The 15,042-nt window shown below is 37.2% G+C and overlaps 1 protein-coding gene across 6 annotated transcripts in view; it reads left to right on the top strand.

The window, feature by feature from the left end:
* UBE3C (ubiquitin protein ligase E3C) overlaps nucleotides 1-15,042 on the top strand; it is a 122,652-nt gene that overhangs the window by 22,624 nt on the left and 84,986 nt on the right. For 5 of the 6 annotated variants that reach the window (XM_008067279.1, XM_021717202.1, XM_021717201.1 and 2 more), the window contains 4 exons: nucleotides 2,342-2,495; nucleotides 2,925-3,145; nucleotides 4,392-4,543; nucleotides 7,950-8,137. In XM_008067279.1, coding sequence (XP_008065470.1) covers nucleotides 2,342-2,495; nucleotides 2,925-3,145; nucleotides 4,392-4,543; nucleotides 7,950-8,137 — 715 coding nt within the window. The remainder of the gene's footprint in view (nucleotides 1-2,341; nucleotides 2,496-2,924; nucleotides 3,146-4,391; nucleotides 4,544-7,949; nucleotides 8,138-15,042) is intronic. The other variant, XM_021717199.1, reaches the window with a different exon arrangement.

Below are 15,042 nucleotides of genomic sequence, written 5' to 3'. Positions count from 1 at the left end.
AGCTGAAGGTTGTTCTGGTTACTGATATAAGTATAATAACTGTGTTTTTGTTTTCTTGAAGTGATGGGCTAGATTAAATCTTGTTGACCTTGAAATCCAGCTGATTTAGTTCTGGATTTAAACTGTACAAATTAAGTTCTTACTCATTTTAGCCTTATAATTTGGCTAACTTTTTTGTAGCTACTTATTTGTTAAAACTACTGAGTTAATTAAAAGTATATTGAAATTTGTGGAATTTGGTCTTTTAAAAAACAATAACTAGAAATGGTTCATTGTATGAATTGATGTATTGTATATATTGACTTAAGGGACTTAAGGCTAAACATTTGATGAGAATTTTTACTTGTTTTCTAAAATTGTAAGGAGGATAACCAGGAAATATGCATTATTTGAAATGTATCTAAAAATAGGGCATGCTTGAAAACCTTACACTGAGACTACTACTTCTGGCATCTTCTTTAGTATGGCCAATTTTTCACTTTTTGTTTTGTTTTGTTTTGTTTTGTTTGAGTTGGGATCTCACTCTGTCACCCAGGCTGTACAATGGGACCATCCCAACTCACTACAGACTCAACCTCTTGGACTCAAACAGTCCTCTTGCCTCATCCTCTGGAATAGCAGGGACTACAAGCCCTGCTTCCACCACTCTGCCTGCCTAATTTTTGTGGTTTTTGTAGAGACGAGGTCTCACTCTGTTGCCTAGGCTGGTCTCAAACTCCTGTGCTCAAGCAGTTCTCCTTCCTCGGCCTTCCAAAGTGCTAAGATTACAGGCATGAGCCACTGTGCCCTGCCAAATTTTAGCAGTCTTTTCATTAGTTATAGTTGGAATTGTTATTGTACATTATGTATTATGATGCTTTCTAACACTTGCAGAAGAACTTAATACTCTAGTCATGATGTTTAGTTAATCTATTCAGTATACACATTGTTAATGACGTGATACTTCTAAAAAGACTTGATGTATTTTTTTTTTTAATCTTGATGTTTTGTCTTTTCAGTTTTATAGGAAAAGAGCTTTCAAACTTCCATATTGAGTTTTTCTAGTAGTCAGTATATATTAGGTTACAATTGGGGTAGTTGAAAAGTAGGTCTAATAGAGTTCTGAGTATTTGTTGTTTAGTAATCTTGACTCAGGTACAAAGCTGTGTAGGACTGTTTTTATAAACTTTCTCAAGCAAGTGAGTTGTTTTTAGTGTTTACTAACAAATATACCTGTACAATGAAGGGTTACTCACAAATCACACCTGAGCATTGTTGTTACTATTCTATAAAATCAGGGCAAATCATAAAATAATGTATGGTTTGCATCATTGATGATAACCAGAGTTTATTTCCACTGAATACCCAGAAATCTTATCGAAAGCATAGAGTGAAACATTTAATGAAGGTCATAAAATCTGTTTCTGCTTACGTGTAAGTTGCCTTTCGATCATTTACCTTCCCTAGTGCCCAGATTGTGGTCTCTAGATAGGTCATTTTTTCTAAAATGAACATAAGACTCCCTGGAGAAAAGACTGATTGCATGTCACAGTCAGGACGCAGGAGGTGAGACGGGGGCATATGTCTCATCAGAGGGCAGAGTACTCCCAGGGACCACTGGACACAGGAGCCCCTGAAGCTCACCTCAGGGGCCACAGATGAATTAATCTGAGGATCAGTTAGGATAATAACAGCAGTGTATTATAACATATCTATATATTTAATTCTATGAGTTCAGCATGATATTAATAATGTGGAACATGATATTAATAATATTAATATGATATTATTAATGATACTAATAATATTAATAAGTTGGATGGATTGTTTGAGTTCAGGAATTTGAGACCAGCCTAAGCAACATAGTGAGACTTAAGCTCTATAAATAAGTAAAGAAACAAACAAATAAATAATCCAGTCTCTGTAAACCAACAAATAAACTATTTGGGTTTGGTGGTGCAGGCCTGTAGTCCCAGCTTCTCAGGGGGCTGAGGCAGAAGGATTGCCTGAGTCCAGGAAGTAAAGTCTGTGTGGAATTATGATCATGCCACTGCACTTCAGCCTCGGGGAACAGAGCAATACCCTTTCTTAAAAACAAAAATTATATCTTCAGTTTGTTCTGAATGAGTTGGGTATATTGGTGAAAGAGATTGGCTTCAGTTGACAATTGTTGATGTTGAGCAGTGGGTTTAGATGCCATTCATCTTGCTATGTATTTAATGTTTCCCTTAATAACATGTTAAAGAATAATTAACTTAATTTTGAACCTGTAGAGATTTGTAAAAGTTTAAAAATTGGAGAGTTTTTTTTTCTTTATTATAAGAAAAGCTACTTTATTTTAAATATGTGTTTTTCCTTTTAGGGTATTATAGGTCTCTCTATTTGTTGATAAACAGCAAACTTCCATCAAGTATTGAATATTCTGATTTATCTCGAGTTCCTATAGCAAAAATATTGCTAGAGAATGTCCTAAAACCATTGCACTTTACTTACAACTCCTGTCCAGAAGGTGCAAGGTGAGGATGGAATGGCTTTATTGATTTTGTCCTTTTACAAGATCTGTATCTAACAGTAATGTTTCCATAGGATGCTATTTTAAATACAAACCTGAAAGTCAAATTTTCACTTTAGTAGAATTGATACATAGCTTATAGAAAAATGTACTTTTTCCTTTTGGCCTGCTCCCTAATATAAATTTGTAATTCTGATGACCTGGTTATTTTTTTGCTTTCTAGTCAAAAAGATAGAAAAACATGGTAGCGTTATCTTAATAGAGAAGACATAAAATTAAGTTTGCTTCAGGTTGACCTTGTTGACGTTAATGACTAACTTGATTAATTCAGAATAGTAGACTTTAAGGAGTATTTTAAAAGGTTATTTTAGTCAATGATTTGTTGAATAATATATTTAGATTTTATTGGAAAACTTCCATTTTTCTTTTTCAGGCAGCAAGTGTTTACAACCTTCACAGAGGAATTTCTGGCAGCACCTTTTACAGATCAAATTTTTCATTTCATCATTCCGGCGTTAGCAGATGTACAGACCGTTTTCCCTTACGAGCCCTTTCTGAATGCACTATTGTTAATAGAGAGTAGATGTTCCAAAAAGAGTGGTGGAGCACCATGGCTTTTCTATTTTGTTTTAACTGTTGGCGAAAATTATTTGGGTATGAAATACTAGATACATTTTATGTGAACTCGTGTGTAGGAAGCAGTAGCAGATGAGTCAAGAGAAGGCTATGCGGTGACAAGTGTCATGTGAAGGTGGTGTCTAGGGTGGGCATTTCTTGGAAGAGTGTGTTTTCTGAAGGGCAGTGTCTTTAGGGAGAGTTTGTAGATATGATAAAAAAGTCTTATTTAGATACATGATTCACAAGGCCTCACAGATTAAGAGAGTTAACTGAATTAAATGAGAGAACGCTTCTGTGAGAGCAGTGGTATTTTCCTACTTTTGCTAAACTTGGAATGTTTCTATTCTAGAATGATAGCATCTTCATCTAGTATATTTTAATACATACATATATACATGAATTACTGGTGTAAAAAAACAAGAAAAGCCACACTGTTTTTCTTACTGTCTCTCTCACTACAACACACTTCAGTGACCAGATGTAAGGGTTTTTTTCCCCACACACTAAGCATTTCTCCAGCGAATGCCAACAATTATAGGTGTCCTGTAATTCAATTTGATTCTGATGCAGTCCACCTCGAGATAGCATCTGATGTCACACATTGAAGGCCCAGTCCCACAAGCTTGCGTCCACTTCAGAGGCCTGTTGCAAGTAGTAGATCTTCACCTGTACATCTGATCAGCCAGCAGAAATTGGGGTTCCCATGACTTCTCTTTGGGTTCGATAATTTACTATTATAGCTCACAGAACGCAGGATAGCTCTTGACTTATACATACCAGTTTACTTTAAAGAATATAAATATACAGATGAACAGCCAGGTGGCAAAATGCATGGGGCAAGGCATGTGGGAAAGAGCACAGAGTGTCCCTGCCTTCTGTGCATGCCACCCTTCCAGCACCACTATGTGCTCAGCAAGCAGGGAGCTCAGTGAATCTTGTTCAGGAGTGTCATAGAGGTCAATCTCCAGCCCACCTCCCTAGAGATTGTTTGGTGGGGCTGAAAGTCCCATCCTAAGTCAAATCTGTAGCGTAAACTAAGATATGGTCTAAAGGAGTTGGTATGAGTAACAAAAGCTAGTCTTGTCTTTCAAGAAATTCCAAGGGTTTTAGGTAATGCGATGTGAACGGGAAGGGACAACGACCAAATGCGTTTCTAAAACACGGACTTTTAAAATAATAAGTTCTGTCAGAAATGTCTCTTTGCATATGAGAAAAATGACATGAGTTTTATATTTTTCAAAATAGCTTTTCACTAAAATGAAAATAACATTGTTTTACAAAGGAGCCCTCTCTGAGGAAGGCCTGCTGGTGTATTTGCGAGTGCTCCAGACCTTCCTTTCTCAGCTGCCCGTCTCCCCTGCCAGTGCGAGCTGTCACGACTCAGCCAGCGACTCCGAGGAGGAGAGTGAAGAAGCGGACAAGCCCTCGAGCCCTGTAAGCCTTGCTCCCCGGTGTTCATGAGGCTGCACTATAGGCAACTCCAGTCTTCTGCCCACCCTTATTTTTAATTTCATAAGTCCAACTCTTCAGCAGTCTTGTACAGATAAGTCTCCTCGCCCCTGCTCTACCATACTTTTTCCTGGTGATTGAGAATGTCTTCTTTTATAGCTTTTTCTGCACATTTTTAGGAGATTATATGGAGACACATAGTTTTGCAAAAAAAAAAAAAAAATCAGGTATTTGGTTATTATTACTTAGGAAATATTTTCTAGAAGTAAAATTAAATTACTTTTAAGTTTTTCTTGGCTGGGCTCTGTGGCTCAGCCTGTAATCCCAGCACTTTGCAAAGCCGAGGCAAGTGGATTGCCTGAGCCCACGGGTTTGAGACCCACCCAGGCAACTTGGCGAGACTTCTTCTCTACAATAAATCAAAAATTAGCCAGGCATGGTAGTGCGCGCCTGTAGTTCTGGCTACTTGGAAGGCTGAGGCAGAAGGATCGCCAGAGCTCAGCAGGTCAAGGCTGTAGCGGCCAGGAGCGTGCCACTGCCCTCCAGCCTGGGCGACAGAGTGAGACTCCAACTCAAAAAAAAAAAAGTTTTTCTTACCCATTTTCTTATCATTAAGCTTTTGCTGTGTACTTTCAAAGAATAAAAAACTTTAGAATGATATATGCACACATATTTTGTGTGTTTTGCTCAGGGGATATATCTGCTGCTGATCTTTTCTTTGTTTTTGAGTTAGAGTCTCTCTCTGTCACCCAGGCTGGAGTGGTGCAGTCGCACACTCGTGGTCACTGCAGCCTCGACCTGCTGGGCTCAGGTGATCCTTCTGCCTCAGCCTTCCAAGTAGCTGGAACTACAGGCATGCACTACCACACCTGGCTAATTTTTTTATTTATTGTAGAGATGAGTCCTCGCCATGTTGCCCAGGCTAGTCTTGAACCTGTGGGCTCACACAGCCTCTCGCCTCTGCCTCCCAAAATGCTGGGATTACAGGGGTGAGCCACCATGCTTGGAATGCTACTGATCTTTTCTTTGGCCTTAATGAAACAATTGAAATGACTTGAGGTATGACTGTAATAGGTTGTTAATAAGGAATTTCATACTGGCTACTACTAAGTCTAATCCCAAAAATATATGTGAGAGTGGCTTGAGTTTTCCAGGTGAAGTAAACCTTCAGAGTATGGTGAAGTGAAAGGGTGTGTTAGTGCTGTACTTTCCAGATACAAGGCGCTTCATTAGCATAGAATTTTTAAAAATCACAATAATGAAAGGAAAACATTATATAATTACTAGGGGTTATGGCTGTGGGGAGGGCTGACTACAGAGGGGTGAAACTACATTTTTTGATGGATGTGTAATTGTTGGATCTGTCAAAACTCAGAACCATACATACCAAAAAGTATATATTTTTTGGTAAGGTCAGAAAAAAGAATCATTTCTGTAGATGGAATATTGATAAAATTTTTGTTCTTAGAAGAGAGTTAATTTTTTAATAATTACCTTTCAGAGTTTCTGCGAAATTAAAATTTAAGGGCAATATATTTTGTATTCATGTGAAGATGGGGTGATGGGTTTTGTGAACTATGGAGAAAAGACAGAAAGTTCTTCCTTTGGGCTCTCAGACACAATGAAAGTAGAACTCAAAGACTCAGAAACATAAACCTCCCCCCACAGAATCTCTTGTTGTAGGTATAATTTTAGCATTTAAGAAATGGGATCAGCTTATTGATCTCTCAGATTGCCTCTATCGAGTATACTACTCCACTTAATTTTTTTTCTTAACACGTAAGGGTTTCAAGATCTGTTTATTTTATAGCTTGATACTTCAGTTTCTCTTTTATATTTATTCTCTTCACTTACCCTTGCTTTGAGGATTATTCCTTCTTTCCTGGCCAGGTTTGGGTTGAGAACTAATGACCCAGTTTTGAGCCAGGTACTTGTAGATTTGACTCCAAATAACTCTTATGTCAATGTTTATATATTGCCTTTTCTCTCCTTTGGTACTTACAATTATGTAAAACCTAATTTGATTGTATGCAGTTTTTCTAGGGTCAGAATATACCTGGGAGAAACTTTTTTGTCCTTTAGTTTTTCTTTTTTTTTTTTTTCTTGAGTTGGAGTCTCACTCTGTCACCCATGCTGGAGTGCAGTGGCATGCTCACAGCCACCCCAGCATCGACCTGCTGGACTCTGGCGATCCTTCTATGTCAGCCTTTCAAGTAGCTGGAACTGTTCACAGGTGCGCACTACCATGCCCGCTAATTTTTTATTTATTGTAGTGATAAGATCTCGCCAAGTTGCCTGGACTGGTCTCGAACCCGCAGGTTTAGGCAATCCACTTGTCTCAGCCTCCCAAAGTGCTGGGATTACAGGTTGAGCCACCGAGCCCGACCACTCTTTTAGTTTTTCTGTATAATCTGTTGACTTCCTGTTTCTGTCTGATTTTTAAATTGTACACTACAGATTAGCTGGGCATGGTAGCATGTGCCTGTAGTTCTGGCTGCTTGGAAGGCTGAGGCAGAAGGATCGCTGGAGCCCAGCAGGTCGAGGCTGCTGTGGCCGGGAGTGTGCCACTGCACTCCAACCTGGGCAACAGAGTGAGACTCCAACTAAAAAAAAATGTACACTACAAAAGCAGTAGTACTAGTATAGTACTTTCTTGTTCTAACACACCTTTTGTTAGGTGTACCTTAAAGAGTCAGATTTTACAGATGACAGATGAAATTAATGTTACCTATAAAGCACTGTTTTATTTGGTAAATTATTATGTTTCCAAACAGTACAGTGAGCAACAACTAATGTCCTGTATGTTCCCATATATCCATATATATGAAAAAAATATATATCTTTGGTTAATACCCCAAATGAATAAACTACATAGGTTAGCTTAGGTTTTATTCAGTGAATCAGATCTTCTAATGAAATTGAAATATAAAATAGATGTGTTATATCTAGACTTTGATTTAAAAAAATTTAATATTCTCACTTATTTTGTTTAATTGTGACCTTTCAAATAATTTAAAATGGAAATGTCATCAGGTAATAATACAGTTTTACTTTGTATGCTGTCTTAGTACAACTTGATCTTAAAAATGTGAAATAAATTATTTTTGAAAGTAAATACTAAAAATACTGTCGTATAGATAGGCAAAAACTGAGCATTCTGAATTTCTGTTATTCTGCTAGACAAACTGATGCCTGTTAGTGACTGGACCTCCAGAGGATTTCACTTTACCTCAGTGAATGATTAGTAGAGTTGGTGATGTGGAGAATTTTGAGATAATACCTATGTTGTATTTTTACTTGAAGAAAAATGCGATTTGATGTGTGTTTGTAGTGTAGAGGCAAATTCTAATAGAATTCATTCACTGAATGCGATTGTTCTGCTGTGTTCTAGCAGGATGGCAGACTGTCAATACCATATATTACAGAGGAATGTCTGAAAAAACTGGATACAAAACAGCAGACCAACACCCTGCTAAACCTGGTATGGAGAGACTCAGCGAGTGAGGAAGTTTTCACTAGGATGGCCTCCATCTGCCACACTCTGATGGTGCAGCATCGCATGATGGTACCCAAAGTCAGGCAAGTCTGTTGGAATGTCAACACTGTTACACCAACAGTGAAATATACTTTCCTCCGTGGAATTTGCTTTGGTTTTAATTTGGGTCAGTTTTATCTGCTACTTTCTGATAGAATATAGTACAGAATAGTCACTGTCCAAGCAGTTCCTAAAAAATAAGTTTTTCTTTTCTAAACCAACTAATACTGTTTGGGTCCTTTTTCTGGTCTGTGAAGCTCCAGCATGCCTTGTGTATATTATGTCAGCAAATCAAATTGGCTTCTGTTTTGGTAATACCTTATAAAAACAAATTTAGCCACCCATTTGAAAGATGGGACTCATACTCGCATTTATAAATACTTTATATTACATATCTTTTAGGCTTTTTTCATAGTACCCTTTTTATCAGATTGTACTTGACAGTTAATTCTTATGAGTAAGTTTTTGTTTTTCAAACCATGAAATAAACTTTTGGTTGGGACAAAAAAAAAAACAAGTTAAAAATGTGACTAATTTATACTTAGGTAATTGTGACAGTATTATTTGAATTATTTTGTATCCCTCCATTTTGAGTGATACTTTAGTGAGTTTTCTTGAGAATTTAATAGAATATTTAACTGGATACAGTGCAAAAAATACATAGTGGTTTTGCTTGGACCTGAGCATCTGATGATGCCTGGCAAGTTGTGTCAAGTGAGCAGGTCCCACATAGGTAGATTCATGCTACCCTGTAGACTTTTCCCAGTTTTTATAGAATGCTATCTCACATGAAGAGTGATTTCTGTTGGTTAGAAGAGCATTCTTTGAAATAACCTGTAAGTAGAGAACGCATCATCAGTTGAAATTTCCTTGTAAACACTAATGCAGCCAACTAATGAGGTGCTATCTTCGCTCGCTGGTGTTTATTGCCATTGGAGGAAGTAGATGTCAGTGAAACTGGGGCTCCTCCATTAGGTGATTAGCTCTTTGTAGGCTAATTGCGTGAGAGCAGGATGTGAGATCTGAGGTTCCCAGCAGCTGAACCAGGACACTTGATTTTATTGCAGTGCAAAGTCCATTGCTGTGGATGGTAATTACTGGATTTAAATGCATCCCTGCCCTGGTCTGAAGTTTACTAGTGAACTGCTTCCAAAAGGTGTTTAATGGGTAAAGGCACTCCTGTGTAGGCTTGATTTTTATGAGTACAGCACCTATTTCCTCTAAGAAACTACTCAAGGAATTTTATTTATGGTTTAAATATATTGGGTAGGTATTTAGAAAGAGCAAGTAGCCTTACCTTAACTGTTATACATTTCAACTGCTATCAATTTTGATTTCTTCAAAAAGTATTTAAAAGATGATTAGTCTGTTTCCAGACTGTTAACTCATTTATGAGTCCTTATTTTCAGAGTTGGGATTTGCAATTTTATTTTTGTTTCACGTTGATTGTCAGGATGTATAAAGGAATATGGAGGCCCTTTTTACACTGGCATGGAAAGATTTCCAAGATAGATGTATCTATGAAAAAAGGAAGATAACGGAGCAGTGTGTGTGATCACCTGCTTTTCATGTAAGAAGGGCAGAAAAAATAAGAATGGAAGCATATACAAGAAGCTCCTTAAAGTGATCACTTATGTCTAAATATGCTGTGGAAGCTAGAGCTAGAGCATGCATGGTCTTCTGACTACACTGTTTTTATATTGCTTTAGTTTTGGATTAAGTGAGTGATTCGATAGTTTAAAATTAGTTGAATAATAAATGAGTTGCCAGCTCCTTTTTTTGAGAGGAAATTTTATATATATTACCATTGGACTTGGAAATCTGAGTAGAATTTTAATTAAAAAATTTTTTTCTTAAGAAAATATATCTGCTATTTCAAAATATGAATAAATATTAACTTGCTGTTTGGGGGTGTGTAAAGCCCTATCCCATTATCCAGAGAAGTAAAATGAGAAAGTAGGATATTAAAGCTAGCCTGTGTGAAGAGTGTTCAGCTTTAACCCTGGTAGCCTTGGAATTTTTAGTGGGTACTGTTTTGGTGTTTTATTGAATGCATTTGCAATCCTGCTTTGCAGATGTGCACATGGAGAGGAGGCCTGTGGTACCCCTCCTCAGCCCAGAGTCTTTCCACCTCTTGTGGCCTTTGCGTGGTATTGACTTTCCTCCTCCTTTCTCTTCCTAACACTCTTTCACCTATTCTCATGATTTTTCTTTGACTCTTAGACTTCCCCTCAGTTTCCTTTGTAGTTTCTTTTTTCCCCCCTCTGTTTTCAATGTTTCCTAAACTTCTTAGACTTCTTTTTCTGTTGTTTTTTAAGTTCTTTCCCTTTAGTTAATCTTCTGGGAGTTCTCTTCCATGCAGGTGGCTTCAGCTATATTCTGGTGACTCTCACATTTGTATGTTTAGCTTTAAGTTACTTTCTGGAGCTCCAGACTCATATTCACCTGTTCAGTTCAGTAGGAGATTTCCAGGACTGGTCTTATACCCCTCATACAGTGTCTGAAGTTGAATCCATTTTTCCTAGGAGACTCCTTTCCTTCCCTAATCTGTGTAAAAGACCCCATTGTTCACTTGGTTATCTGTACTCACAACCTGAAGCTGTAGTGTCCTGCGTGGTAGCTATTTGATTTAGATTAATTTATTTTGTTTTATTTTTTGAGTCAGAGTCTCACTCAGGCTGAAGTGAGACTCTAACTGAAAAATACTCATGGCCTTTGTAGCCTCGACCTGCTAGGCTCAGGCGATCGTTCTGCCTCAGCCTTCCAAGTAGCTGGAACTACAGGCATGCGCCACCATGCCCAGCTAATTTTTTAAATGATTTATTGTAGAGATGAGGTCTTGCTGGGTTCCCCAGGCTGGTCTTGAACCCTGGGCTCAGGCAATCCTTCACCTCTGCCTCCTAAAGTGCTGGGATTACAGGTGTGAGCCACGATGCCCAGCTTACATTAGTTTAAATACAAGAACAACCTCAGATCCTCAGCCACATGAGCCACATTTCAAGTGCTGAATAGCCACATGTGGCCATTGGCTACCTTATTGGACAGCGAATAGGGCATATCTACCCTCACAGGAGGTTAAGCTGGAGAGTTCTGTCCTGTGGTTTAGGCTGAGATCATATTTTTCCTCAGCCATTCCCCACTGTGATGTGTCAGAGCTCAGAGCTGTATTCTTAAGTCATGTTTTGTCAGACTGAATTGTGGAAAATAGAACCCTAATTATTTCATTCTCTTGCTTGGATCCCCTTTGTTTTTATGAAAATAGTTTACATTCCTTAGGTTATTGATTTGTACAGAATCCTTTTGTTATCAATCATTTGATGATCTCTCTAAGTTTATTTCTGGCTGCAAAATATTTTTGCCTCAGCCATGCTTAATTTCCTGCATTTTCATCGCCTTGTGCTATTTTTAAGCCTCCATGGTGTCTCATGCCTCTCCTTTTGCCTATGCCAGTCTCTGTCCAAAATGCTTCCTCCATACTTTTTTAATGTAGATAGAATGGTGTGTTATTTGGAACTTGGATCTTTTGCTCCATTGATGGATCTAAAAGCTAGGAAACAGAATGTTAATAGTGTTTCAGGGATCAGAGAGGTTGATATTATAATTTGCTTAGTTATATCTAGTGTTATCAGCTTAGTTATAATGAGCTTAGTTATAACTAGTGTTATCAATTACTGTGATTTAGACAATTGTGTGCCCTGGAAATAATGTACTTCCCCTTGTGTTTTCTAAGCACTGTTACATATGCAATAATAGTGAATGTTTTTTAGCTGTTGATTTCCAAGTTCATATCTCAAACTTTAATAATTTGGGATAAAATAATTATGCAAATGACTTCAGTGGAGGAAAAAATACAGATTTGTGTTTCATTGTCTGTGCAGAATTAAATATATATGTTCTTCATGTGTTTGTAAACAAGTTTTCATAATATTTTAGAAAAAAAATATTGAGGGTGTTCCTGGAGAGAGAAATAAGAAAGTTAATTTCTTTGCCTGTAATTTCATGGTTGCTTTGATAAGTGATACTTTCAGTGTAATCAATAGGTTTAATTAACTGATTCATGTTAAAATTTTCATCCTGTTTTGTGGTCAAAACTGGTGAGCTTTTAAACATTTCAACACAGATAATGATTTTATTATTCTGTTTTGAAGTCATGTAGTTTAAAAACTAATTTCCAACAGTTACTCTTAGACACATCAAATTAATAAAGTAGACTTCATTTAGTCAGCTTTAGCAGTGTAATTGTAGTGAGTTTTGAGACTTCTAAGAATTTTCTAAACATTTAATAAATGATAATTGATTCACAGAAAATATGAGTAAACTTGGAAGAAGCTTACACCAAAACTCTTAAGACTCTCCTACTTTTAAAAAGTTTACGTTTAAGAATAATGTTAAGGCCAGTCGCAGTGACTCTGACTCAAAAAAAAAGAAAGAAGAATGTTAAGAAATAGTAAGAGAAGAGATTATTAAAGAGGTCATTTGAGATAATGAATACTGCTTTCCTCCATTTTAATTTAAGCTCTTAATAAGGGAAACTGTATTTTTGATTCTTTTAATCTAATAATTAAAGAAAATCAATTACCAGTGAAAGGGGAACTATTTAAACTGGCTACCGTTGCAGTACTGATATGTTAATTTAACACAACTTTTTGTCTAAAGCTTGTTTTCCATTCTTAGCTCCTAGTTTGTGAAGCTTTAGCTTTCCTCAAGATGAAATATGTCTTAAAATTCTTCTTATCCTTAAAGAAATATGCGGTTTATTTTTAATCTCGCATTATCTAGTGGTGAATTGTTATATATCTATTTTATTTATTTATTTATTTTTTGAGTTGGAGTCTCACTCTGTCGTCCAGACTGGAGTGCAGTGGCCGCTCCCGGCCACCGCAGCCTCGACCTGCTGGACTCTGGCGATCCTTCTGCCTCAGCCTTCCGAGTAGCCGGAATTACAGACGCGCGCTACCACGCCCGGCTAATTTTTTGATTTATTGTAGAGATGAAGTCTTGCCAAGTTGCCCACGTGGGTCTCGAACCCGCAGGCTCAGGCAATCCACTCACCTCAGCCTCCCAAAGGTGCGGGATTCCAGGCTGAGCCACCGAGCCCAGCTATATATCTGTTTTAATCTCGTTTTTTATGGCATTAGAAGTGTCTAAAATCTTTTTTTTTAATGAAAAAATGTATTTCAGGGGAGAAATCACAAATTATTGTATTTGCATGCTAAAAGAGTTAGATGGGTCATTGGGTGTCTTGTTATAGTTCTTTTATTTTGACACCTTTACTTAGATAAAAAGTTTCAGAGGCTGTCTTGCCGTTGTAGCCTTGACTGCCTCATGTGTGATCCAGTATCTTCCATGGCCTGCATTTATGACCTGGGCTGAAATTGTTGCTCTTTCCTAGTTAACTCATGGGTTGATAAAGCTTATTGGATAAATTTTAATCCATCCCAGTATATGGAAAAAGAATATGCCACTCCTTTACCTTTTAGATGTAGAGCCCCAAACTAAATAGCCTTCATATTTATTTTGTAAAGTTTAATAATTTGTTTTATCATTGCCTATTGAATGATAAATAATTTCAGAGTTAGCTTTAAATATATCTTTAGAGATGTATAGCCATTAAAATAATATTTTGAAAATGCGTACATATTCACATGAAAAGGTGTTAATTATTCTAATCTTAGTGGAAAACTTCCTTGTAAGAGAATGTGTAGAAAAAATCGATTTTTGTTTTTACATATCCACACAAAGTATCTGAATGGATTTATAGCAAGGTAGTCACTGATTATTTCTGGGTAAATGAGAAGAAATGTTACTAGTGTTCTTTAGCCTTGTTTAGTTTTTGTTTGTTTTTAGAAAAGAAAGAAAGAAATACACCTGTTGAAAGCATGTATAATTGGCCGGGCGCAGTGGCTCAAGCCTTTAATCCCAGTACTTTGGGAGGCTGAGGTGAGAGAATTGCCTAAGCCCGCAGGTTCGAGACCAGCTTGGAAAACATGGTGAGACTTCATCTCTACAATAAGTCAAAAAATCAGCCAGTTGTGATAGCATGCGCCTGTAGTTCCTGCTATTTGGAAGGCTGAGGCGGAAGGATCCCCAGAGCCCAGCAGGTTGATGCTGGGATAGCTGTGAGCGACTGCAGTCTAGCCTGGGCGATGGAGTGAGACTCCAACTCAGAAAAGAAAATATGTACAATTATACTAGATAATATATTGTTTTTAAAAAGAAGTCAATTTCTCCATTGAGGAGAAATAAAACAGGCAAATATTACCTTCTGGAAATTTTTCATGTTGAAAGTTCATTTTTTTTTCATGGCTCTTTTTCTTATTCTATTTTTTTATGTGGCTATTTGGGTATTCTTCTCAGCAAATAAAATTCCACAAAGGCACGGAAAAGTTGTAATGCTTTATATATTAGGCATATAGTAAGCATTTTAAATATCTCAGAGATGGATGTATTACTATTTTCTAATACAGCTCTAGTTTTCAACATTATAGGTTTTTTTGAAGTGAATCGAAAATGGAAATTCTCTTGGACACTACGTACAGGGAGACGGCATACTTAATAACATGGCTTTATTGGCCTCTTTTAACTTATGTGTTATTACCATGTTTTCAATATTCCAATACAATTTTTACAAAATTTATTCATCTAATTAGAGACTCACTGAATTGCTTTTCAGTGGAATTAATATAGTGTTGTCATGGCAGGTACTTGTGACAGACGTAACACACACTTTTATGAGGGGAAAGACCTTAGAGCGATGTAGCCCCATCCCTTCATTTTCTGATGTGAGCAGATTACTTTTAGCCTACAGGACTTTTGCAAGGTAGTTGGGCGAAATAATCCACTAGATGCTCTCTACCCTAAGATTTCATGTTTCTAAGTGAATTTCACATACTCGTTCATGCTTTTACTGTTTTTCACTGATTGTGCCCTTTGTGTGATCTTAGTGGCA

The sequence above is a fragment of the Carlito syrichta genome, unplaced genomic scaffold (assembly GCF_000164805.1).
Source record: "Carlito syrichta isolate Samal-C Ts95f unplaced genomic scaffold, Tarsius_syrichta-2.0.1 Scaffold309467, whole genome shotgun sequence".
In the NCBI taxonomy this organism is placed as follows: Eukaryota; Metazoa; Chordata; class Mammalia; order Primates; family Tarsiidae; genus Carlito; species Carlito syrichta.
This window is presented reverse-complemented; position numbering and strand designations above follow the sequence as displayed.